Source organism: Myodes glareolus, chromosome 8, assembly GCF_982192425.1.
Source record: "Myodes glareolus chromosome 8, mMyoGla1.1, whole genome shotgun sequence".
Taxonomy (NCBI): Eukaryota; Metazoa; Chordata; class Mammalia; order Rodentia; family Cricetidae; genus Myodes; species Myodes glareolus.
The window spans coordinates 75,139,206-75,153,400 of record NC_142033.1 but is presented as its reverse complement, the minus strand read 5'-3'; the positions used below and the strand labels follow the sequence as shown (position 1 = coordinate 75,153,400).

The following is a 14,195-nucleotide window of genomic DNA, read 5'->3' as shown; positions in this document are numbered from 1 at the left end:
ATACATAAAATATAAATAAATAAAATTTGAAAATAAAATAAAAAAACATTGCAGGCAATGTACTATTTTGCATTTTTCGATGTATTTCTTCTCTTATATATTACATCCCAGCCAGTTTCTTCTTTTCTCCCAGTCATGTGCCCTCCACAATTTTGCACATTTTACCAGTATGTAGAATCTTTATATTGCAAATTTGATCAGCAAAGATTCTTTATTTTTAAGGTTGATCAAATTTTCGTGTGTGCTTAATGTTTCATGATTTTATATTTTTTTAAATGATTTATTTTTATTATTTTAAAATGGTGTCTGCCTGTACATGCCCAAGAGTGTGCATGGAATGTGTGTAAGTGCCTGTGGCATCCAGAAGAGGGCATCAGATTGCGGGTAATAGGACCTAAACTCTGGTGCCCTGTAAGACCAATTTGCACTTTTAACCAATGAGCCCAATTTTGTATTGTATTTGTTACAAAAGTATTTTCCTTTCTTCTACGTCTGTACTTACTAACTGAAAATGTCTTTTTTTTTTTTTTTTTTTTTTTTTGGTTTACAGAGACAGGGTTTCTCTGTAGCTTTGGAGCCTCCTGTCCTGGAACTTGCTCTGTAGATCAGGCTGGCCTCGAACTCACAGAGATCCGAGTGCTGGGATTAAAGGCATGTGCCAACACCACCTGGCTTGTAAACTCTTTACAATTTCACAAATTACCAAAAAATTACCAAAAACATCCCGATTAAAGGCATGTGCCACCACTGCCCGGCTTGGAAATGTCTTAAGCATGCTGAATTCCACTCCCTTCTCTGGCCTCATGCCAGCTTCTCTCACCAGTCCTTTCCCACCTTTTTGGTTTCCTTTTTAGAAACTCTAAAGACTTCCCCAGTCTCTCAGCTGCTGAATCAGTCACTTAGGTACCCTTTATATTTATATCTGTGTGCATATAGATGTATATCTGTGTGTATGTATGTATATAATGTATATGAATATGTACATGCGTGCACACACATACTGCCTTTGTAGTGGTAATAGCAAACTTTCAGAAATAGACCTAGATCACTGTCTCAGGCACATAGTGAGGGTCCAAAAAGATTGTAAAGAATTTATCATTACCTTTGTTTTGCAGAAAACCACACCCATCCGCTCACAAGCTGATCTAAAGAAATTGCCCTTAGAAGTGACTACCAGACCTTCCACTGAAGTAAAGCCCAGGGTCATAAGGGAGGAGGGGCTCTTCTGGTGTCTTAAGCTAGGACCAATGTTCCCACTGTCTGTGGGCTTTTTTTAGGAACCTGTACGGAGACCTCAGCGTCCTCGGTCACCCCCTTTACCTGCAGTGATCAAGAATGCTCCTAGCAGACCCCCTGCTGTTCAGACTCCTAGACCAACTAGCCAACTCCGAAAGGCTTCGGTTATCAGCAACCCCCCAAAGCTGCCTGCTACAGCAGCCCGAGGTGAAACTAGTGTATCCAGGCTACTCCAGCCAGCTGAGGCACCCCGAAAGCCTGCAAACTCTCCCGTCAAGACTGCACCCCGACCCACTCCTCCTGTGCAGCCCCCGTCACCATCTCTACTCCAAAACTCCAAGAACCTTCGGGAGATTCCTGCTCAAAAAACCATCAAGACTCCAGTGGTCAAGAAGCCAGAGACACCTGTTAAACATTCTGTGGTGAGACACTTTGCCTCCTCCATGTTCCAGCTCATTAGTAATGCTGCGGGGGAAAAGTCATACTAGGGGAATCCGGGATCGCTGAATCTTAATGCTTTTCTGATGCCTTTGAAGAAGAGGAGACCACATAGCAAGAGACTTGCTTAGAACTTACACATTGAGTTTTTTACCCAGCAGACCCAACCTTGGTCTGCTGCAAACTTGAGTCAGCTCCATTGGCTTCTTGTTAACTTAGTAACAGACAGCTTTGGTAGATTATGGCAGTGGTCATTGTTTGTCAAGGAGGTCTCGACTGACTAAAGTTAAATGAGAATCTTCTCTGGTGACAACTGTTGTCAAAAGTCCACATAGCGTAAGTACCAGGAGGTTGCTTATATGTGTACTGAGTAATTCCAAGCAGGAAGTGACATAAACTCTTTCGAATAGTTGTAAGCAATTAATAGTTTAAGCTGTACAAAATCCGAAGGCTGAACAGGGCTCCTTCATGCTCCTACTCTTCTGATCTAGGCCACCTCAGGTCGGAAGCGGAGTCTTGCAGTCTCTGATGAGGAAGAGGCTGAAGAAGAAGCTGAAAAGAGGAAAGAGAGATGCAAGCGGAGCAAGTTTTCTGTGAAGGAGGAAAAGAAGGAGGCAAATGAGGTGGGTGATCACATGAGGTTCATAGGGATTGCCTCCCTGGGCCTCTGCCAGCACCCATTGTGTTCATGACCTGAGGCTTTGAGTCTAGTTGACCTCTCAGGGACTCTTGTTACCCTGATGAGTAGAAACATGGGCCAGGTAGGATCTTGAAGTTTGTTCTAATAACGGGCCTGTGTGTGTGTGTGTGTACACCTAGGGGCCTAGAATCACTTGAAATGTGTTTCTTGCCTGCTGTTTTATTCATAAAGGTGGTGGAAGGGTAGATACCTGGGACAGCATAAGAAGACATGTTATAGCTGGTGACCATGAGTGCCAGTAACACAAAAGACTTGAAGAAGCTTCTAATAGACCATTCTCCTTGCAGCTCTCAGACAGTGCTGGGGAAGATGACCCAACTGAACTCAAGAAGGCTCAGAAAGGTAAGTTTGAGGAGGTCCCTGTCAGCCTATTTTGGAAATGGAAATAGAGTCTTTACTGTCAGCAGCTTCCTCCTGAAGTTAACAGCTCTCTGGGCTTGGTCTCCATAGTTGGTCCAGCTCTCTCTTCATGATGTTTAGTTTTACTTGTGATGCTTGAGATTTTTGAGTAGACATGCATTAGGTAGTCCAGTTTGGCCTTGAATTTGTAATCCTCTGGCTCAGTCTCCCAGTGCTGGGATTAAAGGCATGAGCCATCATGCTTGACTTGTGGTTTTCTGCTTTTGGGGTTCTTTGTTTTGTTTTGTTTTGACACAAATTCTTTGGTGTTTGCCCTTGGCAAGTCACTCATCCTGTGTCTTGACTCTATGACAGATGGAAGAATCCACATTGTCAAACTTCAAAGTGCATACTGGGGGACTCATCTGGGGACTACCTTTTACAAATACAGCACTGGCTAAGTTGGGAGCACTGATGTAGTTCTCTGATTTTCACTTGTGTTTGAATTCTCAGATAAAGGATTGCATGTAGAGGTACGTGTGAACCGGGAGTGGTACACAGGTCGTGTCACAGCTGTAGAGATGGGCAAGAATGTGGTCCGGTGGAAAGTGAAGTTTGACTATGTGCCCACAGACACAACACCAAGAGACCGCTGGTAATGCCCTCTTCTGGGATGTCAGAATAGCAGAAGTTAACTAGGGTAAAGGGAAGCGGTACCCTCATGCCCTTCCTAGCAGCCTATTAGGAGCTTAGGACAGACATAATAAGCTCTGTGTCCTCCATAGGGTGGAGAAAGGCAGTGAAGATGTACGACTGATGAAGCCACCTTCTCCAGAGCATCAGAGTCCTGACACGCAGCAAGAAGGTGGAGAGGAGGAGGAGGCTGTAGCCCAACAGGCTGCAGCCTTGCCAGAGCCCTCTACCTCTGATGGTCTAGCCATTGAGCCTGACACTACTGCTCCAAGTACCAACCATGAGACTATTGACCTCCTGGTCCAGATTCTTCGGTTTGTGTTTCTTTGCCTTTTCCTTAGGGCTGACAATAGTTCACTTTTTCCATGCTATTCTGAATTCCTGTCCCTCCCTTTTTTTCCTACTTAGCAATTGCTTGCGATATTTCTTGCCTCCGAGTTTCCCCATCTCCAAGAAGGAGCTGAGTGCTATGAATTCAGAAGAACTAATATCTTTTCCTCTGGTGAGTCTGGCCTGACCTTTGGTTGCTTATTACCGTCTCATCATCTTCCCTTCTTACTAAGGGAAGATTTGAGAAGATAGGACTGGTGTGCAGGAAAGAAAGCTAGCTTCATCCCTTGAGGCTCCTTTACAGATTTAGGATAAGTGCATCTTTTTTCTTTTTCTCAAATCTGTCCTAGGTAACACTAATGAGATTAGATTCAGTATACCTAGAACTTGGGACTTTGAGAGAGGAAGAGGGAAAGTGGTGGTATCTGGAGATGAACATGAGAACTCATGTAGCCCAGTGGACTCTGCTGGCTTTTTGCTTCTGCCATTTTAAGATTTGCTAGAGGTAGAGTTGCTGCTACTAGGTAGCTGGCCATAGCCTGAGAGAAGTGAATGTTATGGCAGTGGCCAGAGAGCCTTAGCAACTTGGTAGAGAGGGAAAACACCAAAAAACCCTAACCAAATAAAACAACTAGAGCTTCAGTAAGTACTTGCTTTTGTAAGTGCAGGGGACTGGTAGGAGGCGAGGGCAGGAGGCTTTTGTAAGCAGCAGCAGGTTGAAAGATTTGATGATATGGTGCATCTTTATGGTTGAAGCCGAAAGAATTGTTGATCTGAACCATGCCCAGGGCCAGTTAGCAAATAATAATGGGTTTGTAGACTATCTGGTATATAAAACTACTCAGCTCTGCAATCATAGCATGAAAGTATCCAGAGGCGTCCATCAAGGATAAAGCTTTATTTACAGAAACACCCAAGATGATTTTTGTCTGCTGCCCTGGCCTTTATGGGGGCACTTTAGTAGGGTGTTGTGCCACATTCTTGTCTCACAACAAGCCCAGCCCAGACTGTGGCTTTTGCCCTTGTTTAGACTGGGCTCTCTAGAGGCCCTAGGAGAACAAACATCTTCTACTTGTTACTTTTGGCATCAACTTGTGAAATTCAAAGCAAAAGCCAGAGTACGTGGGACCTCAGCAGTAAGCACTGTTGCTTAGCCCAAAGAGAATCAGTGTGATTGTCCAAATCTAAAAATAATATCTAGCTTGTTTTTGTAAAAGTAGTAATACACAACTTTGATCTTCTGGTTGCAATTTCTAAAACCAAACTTTTAATTTTGTTCATTTTATTCCTTATCAGTATGTAAATGGTGCTCTCCAGTAATTTCACAATTAAAAGTTTAACATAATTGTCTTCAATATATTTGCATTTGACTACTTTTAACTACTTCATAATAAAAGGTTTTGTTGTACAACTAAACAAATCTGGGGATAATTGCTGTTGGTAGGTACTTGGTAGCTCTTTGATTCTAACACGATATTGGATATAGAAGGTCCTATTCTGGAGTTAGAAAGGTGTGATTAAGCTAGGAGAATGATTCCACAGTCCTTTTTAGCTGTGTGGAAAGGTAAGCCATCCTTTCAGTTTACTAAGCACTTTGCTGAGTGCATTGTATCCTCATCCTTGTGGTATTCCCAAAGGACTGCCACTAAAATCTCTTTACCCTGGTTCTAGAAGACTGCTTTCCCCTAGCACTGAAATAAACCCAAGTTACTTGTGAACTCATGGCCCTATCATGTGTCCTTCCACAGAAAGAGTACTTCAAGCAGTATGAAGTGGGACTCCAGAATCTGTGCCATTCCTACCAAAGTCGTGCTGACTCACGGGCAAAAGCCTCAGAGGAGAGCTTGCGTACCTCTGAGAGAAAGCTTCGTGAGACAGAGGAAAAGTTACAGAAGTTGAGGACCAACATTGTAGCACTCCTGCAAAAAGTACAGGAGGTGAGCCAGCAAATCCTTTGGAGAAGCTAGACTAACCTTTGGAGAAGCTAGACTAACTGGTCTCAGAGCGAGGCTGGACTTTTCACAGTACTATCCACTCACAAGAGTCTGTGTTTCCAGCCCTGGCTGCTCTGAGTCCTCACAGGAGGGCTTGAAGTGATAGAGTTGCCTGGGCCTTGTCCCAGCCAGACCCCACAGACCATATACAGTTTGCTTTGAGAACCCTTTAAGCCATAAGCAAAATTCTTACTAATCTAAATGGATCCCAGGTAGGGTTGAGTAGTGGAGAAGTGGGATGTTGCTCCTTAGGGGACTGGTACATCTTTCTTCTACACAGTAGACTGGGGGAGAAGCTAGAGCTACGAATGGGATGGTCTGTAAAGTAACAAAGGAGAGACTGAATCCAGGGGGAGGCTTCTAGACGAGAATGGACTCTGGAGAGAAATTTGAGACTAGGATCTGACTAAGCTGTAGTAGGGAGTTATGGATAGTAGGAGAGACAGGACCTCTAAGTATGTGGTTTGAACCCAAGAGCAGAACATCACTGGGGATGTGGCATAGTCCAATTTTCAATATAAGACACTAAGTGGAGGGATACAGAGAACCTGGTAAGACACTAGGTGGAAGGATACAGAGAACCTGGCATTCCTGGGCATGCACATTGAGTTCTGACAAAGGATAACAGATTTAGAAACAGGAACAAGAAACAGAGCTGGGCAAGAGAACAGAATTGAATTCTGGCCCAGTCCTAACCCCCAACCTGTTTTCCTGCTTCAGCTGACCCCCACCCCACTCTGTTCCAGGACATAGACATCAATACAGATGACGAGCTGGATGCCTACATTGAGGACCTCATCACCAAAGGGGACTGAGGAGCTGGGAGGCAGATAATTCCTCTGCACACCTGCCTCTCAGCACAGCAGCTTCTGGGGAAGGGTATTTCATTAGTGAGTTGGTGGACTTAATCTTGGTTTGACTCATGTGGGCCATTTGTGCTTTGGGAAAGAGATTCCTTGAATCTTCCTCCCTAAGTTTACATAAATATTTATTTTTTAAAAGAGAAGATGTTAATGCCTGCTGTGAGACTGTTCTTTTGTGTGACTCTTGAGGAAAGGGCACAGAGTCTGAGCCATTGAGCTCCTGGAACCTCGACATAGAATGAAACAAGCACCAACCTGAAGTTGGAGAGTCTTCGAGGACAGGAAGATCAACAGTGGGATATGAAAAGTATGTGGCCCCAGGGACTCAGATCTACAAGACCAACAAGGGGGTGATCAAAGTAGGTCCAATATCAGAAGGACTTCCTGTAGCAGATCTCCTGGTGTCCAGTCAGGGCTATGAAGGTCTGTAGGCTACCTGAGCAGCTGTCAGAATCATCCTGGCTGTGTTACCCATACAGCTTGGAGATGATTCTTGATGCTCAAATTTCCCAACGCACCACCTACTTTGTTGCTGAAGGAGCCATTTCTCAAGTCAACCACACTGTCCAAGCTCAAACATAGACAGCTCTGACTGGTCAAATTGCTGGGCTGGATAGCACTCTGAATGTTGAACTCCAAAGATTCTCAGGGTGTGCAGGTAAGAAAGAGCTCTCTGGAGGAGGAGGCTTCCTCAGTGGTGCTAGTTCCTGGAGAGCCTTTGCTGCTGCTTTTCTACTATGTCCTCTCTGGGCTTCAGAGAGCCCAGCACCTCCCATACTCAGAAACAGTGAGGAGGAGGACCGTGTGCTTCAGACAGCTACTCAGAACCGGAAAGGCAAGAGTTTCATCTGATGACCATTGGGAGAATTCTGGTTCTGGTCCCACCAACTCTTCACTTCTGTTGAAGACCACTGAAGATAGAACTGTGACTTTGTACTCCTGATTCAAAACACTTTGTTTCCTACATCTACCCACCTCCCATGGTGTTTGCAGAAGATGGGGAATTGGTGAGGACTATGCACATGTGGCTAGAAGTACCTTCTTGGGTTCTAGGCTACCCCAGACTATCCCATCTGACAATTCCTGATGCAGGATTGTTTTGCGGGGAGTATCATTCAGAATGTTCTCTGGAACATTCTACAATAGAAGGGTTTCCTGTGTTGGTGCACATAACCCCCAATCCAACTTTCTGTTGACCCTATCCAGGCAGTGTGTGGTCCATTTTTGTCTCTAAACCCACTGTTTAAAGAAAATTGGTCCTGCATTTTTATTGGCAGGTAATACTTTTTTTTTTAACCTACACATGTAATCAAAATGTGTTACCATAAATTTCTACTGGTGAGACTCCTTAAGTTCAGTACATTCTTATGTGAAATACAAGACCTTCCTCTTCATCCTGTTACATATCCGCTGTCTTTGTTCTTAGCTTCACTTAACACCCACAGACACAGAACAACTTTATTTCCTAGATGTTTTATCTTTAACTTTCTGGATATACTAAATCCAACCTCAGCTTTTCTGAATGCTGCTTGTTCCTATGCAGAGGTCCTACTGTTCTGATGGCAAGATAAAATGTAGGGTCTTTCTTGGGAACAGCATGAAATAGCTGACCTTGGAACCGATTGATAAGGTATCCACCGGCTCTAAAAGAGAGGGATAGGGCTGAAGATGCTAAGTGACAGGTGGACACGGTACGAATCCACATATTACAAAGGGCTAAACAAGAAAAGCAAGGCTTTCTTCTACCTGATCCCCATGTTCTCCCTAGAGATTAGATTATTCATCTTGCACACAGCAACACATCTGCCCTCATGGATTTCCTTAGGTTTTTTTACCAAGTATGTCATACTTTGTTTCAGCATGAGTCTAGTATACATCAACTTTGAACACTTGTGGTTCTAACATCTGTGAAGAAAGCTGTGGTGTGTGTGTGCTTTTATTTTTATCCATTACACTTGTATAGAGGGTAAGTTCCAGAAAGGACATCAGATACATTCCCATTCTGCTCCCAATAGCTTCCAGTTGTAACTCATTAATAGTGGGTATCTCCAAAAATGATACTGAGCATCACAAATGTGACTGGGCATTTTCATTGGCTTGCCCAGGTGTTTTGTTGGTGCAGAGGTATATGTAGTTCTGAATCTAGGACTAGGGATCTTTTTGTAAATCATGAGTTTGCAAAATCCTCAGGGAAATAACTTAGTAGGATTTAGGATTTCCAACCCCATTTGGGAGTAAAATACTGTCTACTATCAGGTAAAGACAAGGACATGACGCTTGTTTTCCAAGAATTAGTACAGGCTGAGGAAACTTCTGGTTTCTTCATTTCGTCTGTCTGAGAGGCACTGCTTTTTATCTTACAGGCTCATATTTCCCATGTTATCAGCAGCTGGCTGATAGTTGGCACATTTAGGGATCAGTAGTAAGTTAAGCTTGGTAAGACTCCATATTTGCCATTTACACAGAACTTAAGTTTGACCTGAGTGTTTTGTGCCTCCTCTGGCTACTTGACCCCTATTTGGAAGGTCATCCAACAGGGTTAGGTAAGCCTGAAACATGAAAATTCTATTGCAAGGCTCTGGATTGTAACTGCAAGTTACCACTTCTTGCATAAACATTAAGAGGTGTATATTAATTACAAACCTTGGCCTATTAGTTCAGTCTTATTAACTAGCTTTTATAACTTAAATTAACTCATTTCTATTATATATATATATATATATATTACCACGAGGCTTGTGGCTTGTTACCTCGTATCTTCTCCAGTAGCTGCTGGCGTCACACTGATTCTTCCTTCTCCCTCTGTCTCTATTTGGATTTCCTGCCTACTATATTCTGTCCTGCCATAGGCCAAAGCAGCTTATTTATTAGCCACTGGTAATAAAATATTCACAGCATACAGAGGGGCATCCCACTTCACTGGAGATGGAACCTAGGAGGCTCCATGTGCAACAGCCACACTATACTGGCTTCTCAGAGCAGCTGCAGGGCCAGTTTGACCCAGAAGACAGGACTCCAAACAGGTTCTGCCTTCAGACTGCCAGTTCCCTTGCACTGCCTAGGGACCCTCTCTACGACGGCTGGGAAGGTGAGGCAAGATGTTCAGGTGCCAGGGCCACTGCTGGCTTCAGCAGAAACTTCTTTCTTGTAAGGTAAAAAGGTCATTCTGCTCCTTGTTCCTTCTCTTAGGAGGTTACATTGCAGACAGATCTTCCAGTTTAATAAAGCCACAAGGACATACTTGAGAGTTAGCCCAGTGTTTCTAAAAAGTCTGGAGCTGTGGGTTGAAGCTGGAATGGGGGCCAGAAACCTCTTGCTATCTTGATCCCCAATTTTTGCTTGTAGGGTTCTCTGCACTCTACTAGATACCTATAGGCCTTCAGGTGTTTACAGAGTGGCCCACATTAAGGACTGCCATCATTAGGTCAACTTCATCAGTATCCAAAAGGGAGGGCTGGGCTTCCATGCAGCTTCTGCCAGACCTGTGCCATTTCCTAGGGTGCTTATCTTCAGCAGTTGTCAGCTAATACCTGGAGGGAGAGTGGGAGGCTTTTACCTTGAGAGGGCAAAGAATCATAAAGATTCATGTTCTTGACCTTCCTGGGATATTTCCAGGATTCTCAGGGTCCCCTGCAATCCCCTTTTAAAGCTGTGGCCAGCTCTATTCTGTGACTTACTATCCTCAGCACACCTCCCAGAAACCTCCCCAGTAGTTTTGTCACTAGACTGGCCTTGGGGTTATTCAGTGGGCACTGGAGAGGAGTCTGGCAGCCTTTTTCTTTAGTTCTTTTGTGCTTAACCATCAGCTACCATGGCACCACACTTGCCCAAGGGTTGATTAGAAAAGCTCACGTAACCCAGAGGACACAGCACTCTAGTAGCCACTCTTCTCTCCGGAGGTGACTAACATTCAACACTGGCCTTCTTACAACTGGCAAATAGAGGCAGTCTGTGGAGTGTACCCCAACCCAGACAGTATCTACACAAAGTTGCACAGGTTACAGGCTGGCCATTTAAAGCAAGCGGAACAATACAGCCTTTCCCATGTCCACCATCTTGCAGAAAAAAGCTGAACAAAATAGGGTTATCTGTAGTGATCCTCCACAAAAAGCTGAAAAAACAGGCTGGAGCCATGGCTCCGCAGTTAGGAGCTATTACAGCTCTTGGACAGGACTCAGGCTTTGGTTTCCAGCACCTACAGAAGGCTCACAAATGCCTCCAGTTCCAGTTTTAATGCCCTCTTCTGCCATCCGAGGGGAATCGCACATTTATGTAATGCACAGACATACACAAGGCAAAACATTAATACACATAAAGTAAAATTTTGGACCTTGTTCACCTGTAAGATAACCCCAGGGTTTGATGAGTCCCTCAGGGCTTATAATGCAAATATAAATTCTCTTGTGGAGTGAGCCTCAAATCCAATCAGAGAGCAACTGGTTACTCCCATAACAGACTGGCCACTATTGCACCTGTAGGTGCATTTTGCCTGGCTGATCAGCGCTGGCTGTTCTCTCAGAGGACCTAGGTTTGATTCCCAGCACCCACATGGTGGCTCTCAATTGTCAGTAACTCCAGTTCCAGTGGATCTGATGCTCTCTTTTGTCCATTATGGGCACCAGGCCAGTATGTGGTATATACACACACATTCAAGAAAACATACACATAAATAAAATTTTAACAAACTATTTTAAAACTTTGTCCAGTATATCTAGTTTTCAATGTTTTTTTTACCAATTATGCATTTTTAAATCCAACTGGGCATGAATTTACCACTTAGCAGTATGTCTTTTATAAGTGGCTGCCTTCTCTTTGATATTGTCTTATTTGTATTTGTGAGAAAACATTCTGGTGATGAGGATGGAACACAGGACCTTACACATGCTCTAAAGTGCTCTACTGAGCCACCTCATGCCTGGGAATTCTTTTTAATGTCACTGTTTTTCAGAGGACCCAGGTTTGATTCCCAGCACTCATATGGCAGCTCATAACCACCTGTCTGTAACTCTAGTTCCAGAGGATCCAACACCCTCTTCTGGCCTCCGTGAGCATTCATGTATGCACAGACATATGCAGCAAAAGGATCATACACGAAAAAAAAATCTTAAGGTAGTTACTCTATTGCTGTTATTGTGTAGGTTAAGTGTTGAGAGTTGTCTCTCAGGTATCATCTCCTCCCCTCTCCCTGGACCCTCCAGGTCTCTTTCCTGTACAGATGATTCTTTTAGACAACTACCCCAGTCTGTCAGGAACAACAATTTGGGCTCTATAGTTTGGGGAAAATGAGGAGTTTCCTGGGTCATTCCATGCAGCTCTTCCCCAGTTCATCCCTAGGACCCCATCCCAAGTTAACACTATAGCCATACTGCCTGCTTTTCTGCTCTAGTCTTTCTGGTCTGATATTCACTAATTCTACAACCATTATAAAGCACCATTCTGTGGAGGTCGAGGGCATGAGGGCATGTATGACAGACACCTTCATGAAACTTACAGGCCACACTGCAGGCAGGAGACAAGCACAACCCAGTTGTAAGTGGTGACCTAGCTGGGTGGTGGTGGCGCACGCCTTTAATCTCAGCACTCTCAGAGCTAGTTCCAGGACTGGCTCCAAAGCTACTGAGAAACCCTGTCTTAAAACAAAACAAAACAAAAAAGTGGTGTCCTGAGTGAATTGTAGGAAACAAGGCTGCTTGAAGCTTTCTAGCTTATCAGTTCTTTTGTTTGTTTTGTTTTGTTTTCCAAAACAGGGTTTCTCTGTGGTGCCCTGGCTGTCGTGGAACTAGCTCTGTAGACCAAGCTAGAGTTAGGCACACACCATAATTTGAATTTTTTTATGACAGGATTTCTCTGCGTAGTCTTGACTGACTTAGAGCTCACTCTGTAGACTGGCCTCAAATGCCCCATCAATTCAATTCATATATATATATATAATACATATATATAATATGTATGTATATATGTATATATTTGTTTTGACAAACAGTCCTCTCACAATTACTTGGTCAAATTTTTAAATAGGGATATATATTAAATAGGGATCATGCTCTATTTGTAGATTTGAAATTAACATAACTGAATAGTCTCAGGTATTTTCAATTGACTTTATATATTTATGCCAATTGACTTTACATGTGTATGCCTCTTATGGCCTATGCTGAACTTTTAAAAAATTAAATTAAAATTTTAAATTACCAAGAGCAGACCTAATAAAGTTATAAAATCCAAGAGGTGTCTGGTTTAGTCCCATAAAAGTGCTGATAGCCTCCACACAGGCTGTCCCTTTAAGGCAAATGGAACAATGTGGCCCTTCCCACATCCACCATCTTCAGAAACAAGGGCTTCTGGAAGAAGGGTTTCTGTGCAGTTACCTGTAGTGATCCTCCACAAAAAGTTGAAAGAACAGGCAGTTGGAGCCACGGCTCCACAGTTAAGAGCTATCACTGCTCTTGGACCAGACTTGGGCTTTGGTTTCTTTATGGGATTTTCAAACCTATTTAGTTTTTTAACCCTCTTCTACCCTCCCTCTTCTTCCCCTTCCCCTCTCAATATCTCTCAACCCCTTGTAAATCTTTCCACCTCTAATATCCCCTTCTATTTTCATACATGTGCCCTGTTGTTGACCTCACTCCTAAAAGGCCTTACTGCACCCTTTGTGGGCTGCTGTCTAGTTTCCCAGATTCTGCACATACTCACCCACATGAACACACATATGAGACTAGGATCCACAGATGAGAAGGACAATTCTGAACCTGGGTTACCTATTATAACAGTCTTCAGTTCCCTCGTTTGTTTGCAGATTTTGTAATTCTGTTGTTCGGACTGGAGCAATGTCTCAGGTAGGAGTGCACACTGAACTCATGAAGGATCTGAGTTTGTCCACATCAGGTGGATCACCTGTAATTCCAGCTCCAGCGGATCTGACACCCTCGTCTGTACTCCATGGGTGCCTGCATCACATGTGCACATGCACCCGTGCAGACACACATGTTGTGGAATATTACGATGTGTCACATTTGCTTATGCTGTGGAACATTTGCTTAATGATGCAAAGATGTGTGCATTCTTTTTTGTTGCATTTGTTTAACTCTATGAAGCTGTGTTACTTTGCCTCTCTAAAACACCTGATTGATTTCCTTACTCGATCAATAGCGAGGCAGGAGAAAGGACAGGTAGGACTGGCAGGCAGAGAGAATAAATAGGAGAGAGAAAAGAAGAAAAAGATAAAGGAGAGAGAAAAGAAGGGGTCAGACATCCAGCCACACAGCCAAACAGAATAAGAAGGAAAGAAAAAAGGAAAGAGAAAGATAAAAACCCAGAGACAAAAGGTATATGGAATAACTTAAAAGCTGGCAAGAAAAAAGCCAAGCTAAGGCCTGGCATTTATAAGTAATAATAAGTGTCTGTGTGTATTTATTTGGGAGCTGATTGGCGGGTCCCCAAAGAGCCCAAAGGGTCAAAGAGTAAAACAATAACAACACACATACACACGTAATTAAATTTAAACCACTTTCCATTGTATATATGTACATTTTCATTATCCATTCACCTGCTGACAAAGATCCAGGCTGATCCCATTTCCTTGCTATTGTGAACACAGAAGCA

General features: G+C 43.4%; 1 protein-coding gene across 2 annotated transcripts in view; it reads left to right on the top strand.

The window, feature by feature from the left end:
- The window catches only part of Morc2 (MORC family CW-type zinc finger 2), a 41,106-nt gene extending 33,119 nt beyond the window's left edge, over positions 1-7,987 (top strand). For both annotated transcript variants that reach the window (XM_048449973.3, XM_048449974.3), the window contains exons 19-27: positions 1,116-1,190; positions 1,278-1,658; positions 2,166-2,297; positions 2,662-2,716; positions 3,227-3,368; positions 3,499-3,720; positions 3,815-3,908; positions 5,485-5,673; positions 6,477-7,987. In XM_048449973.3, the coding sequence (XP_048305930.1) occupies positions 1,116-1,190; positions 1,278-1,658; positions 2,166-2,297; positions 2,662-2,716; positions 3,227-3,368; positions 3,499-3,720; positions 3,815-3,908; positions 5,485-5,673; positions 6,477-6,545 (1,359 nt within the window). In that variant the 3' untranslated portion in view covers positions 6,546-7,987. The remainder of the gene's footprint in view (positions 1-1,115; positions 1,191-1,277; positions 1,659-2,165; positions 2,298-2,661; positions 2,717-3,226; positions 3,369-3,498; positions 3,721-3,814; positions 3,909-5,484; positions 5,674-6,476) is intronic.
- The last annotated feature ends 6,208 nt before the right edge of the window (positions 7,988-14,195 follow it).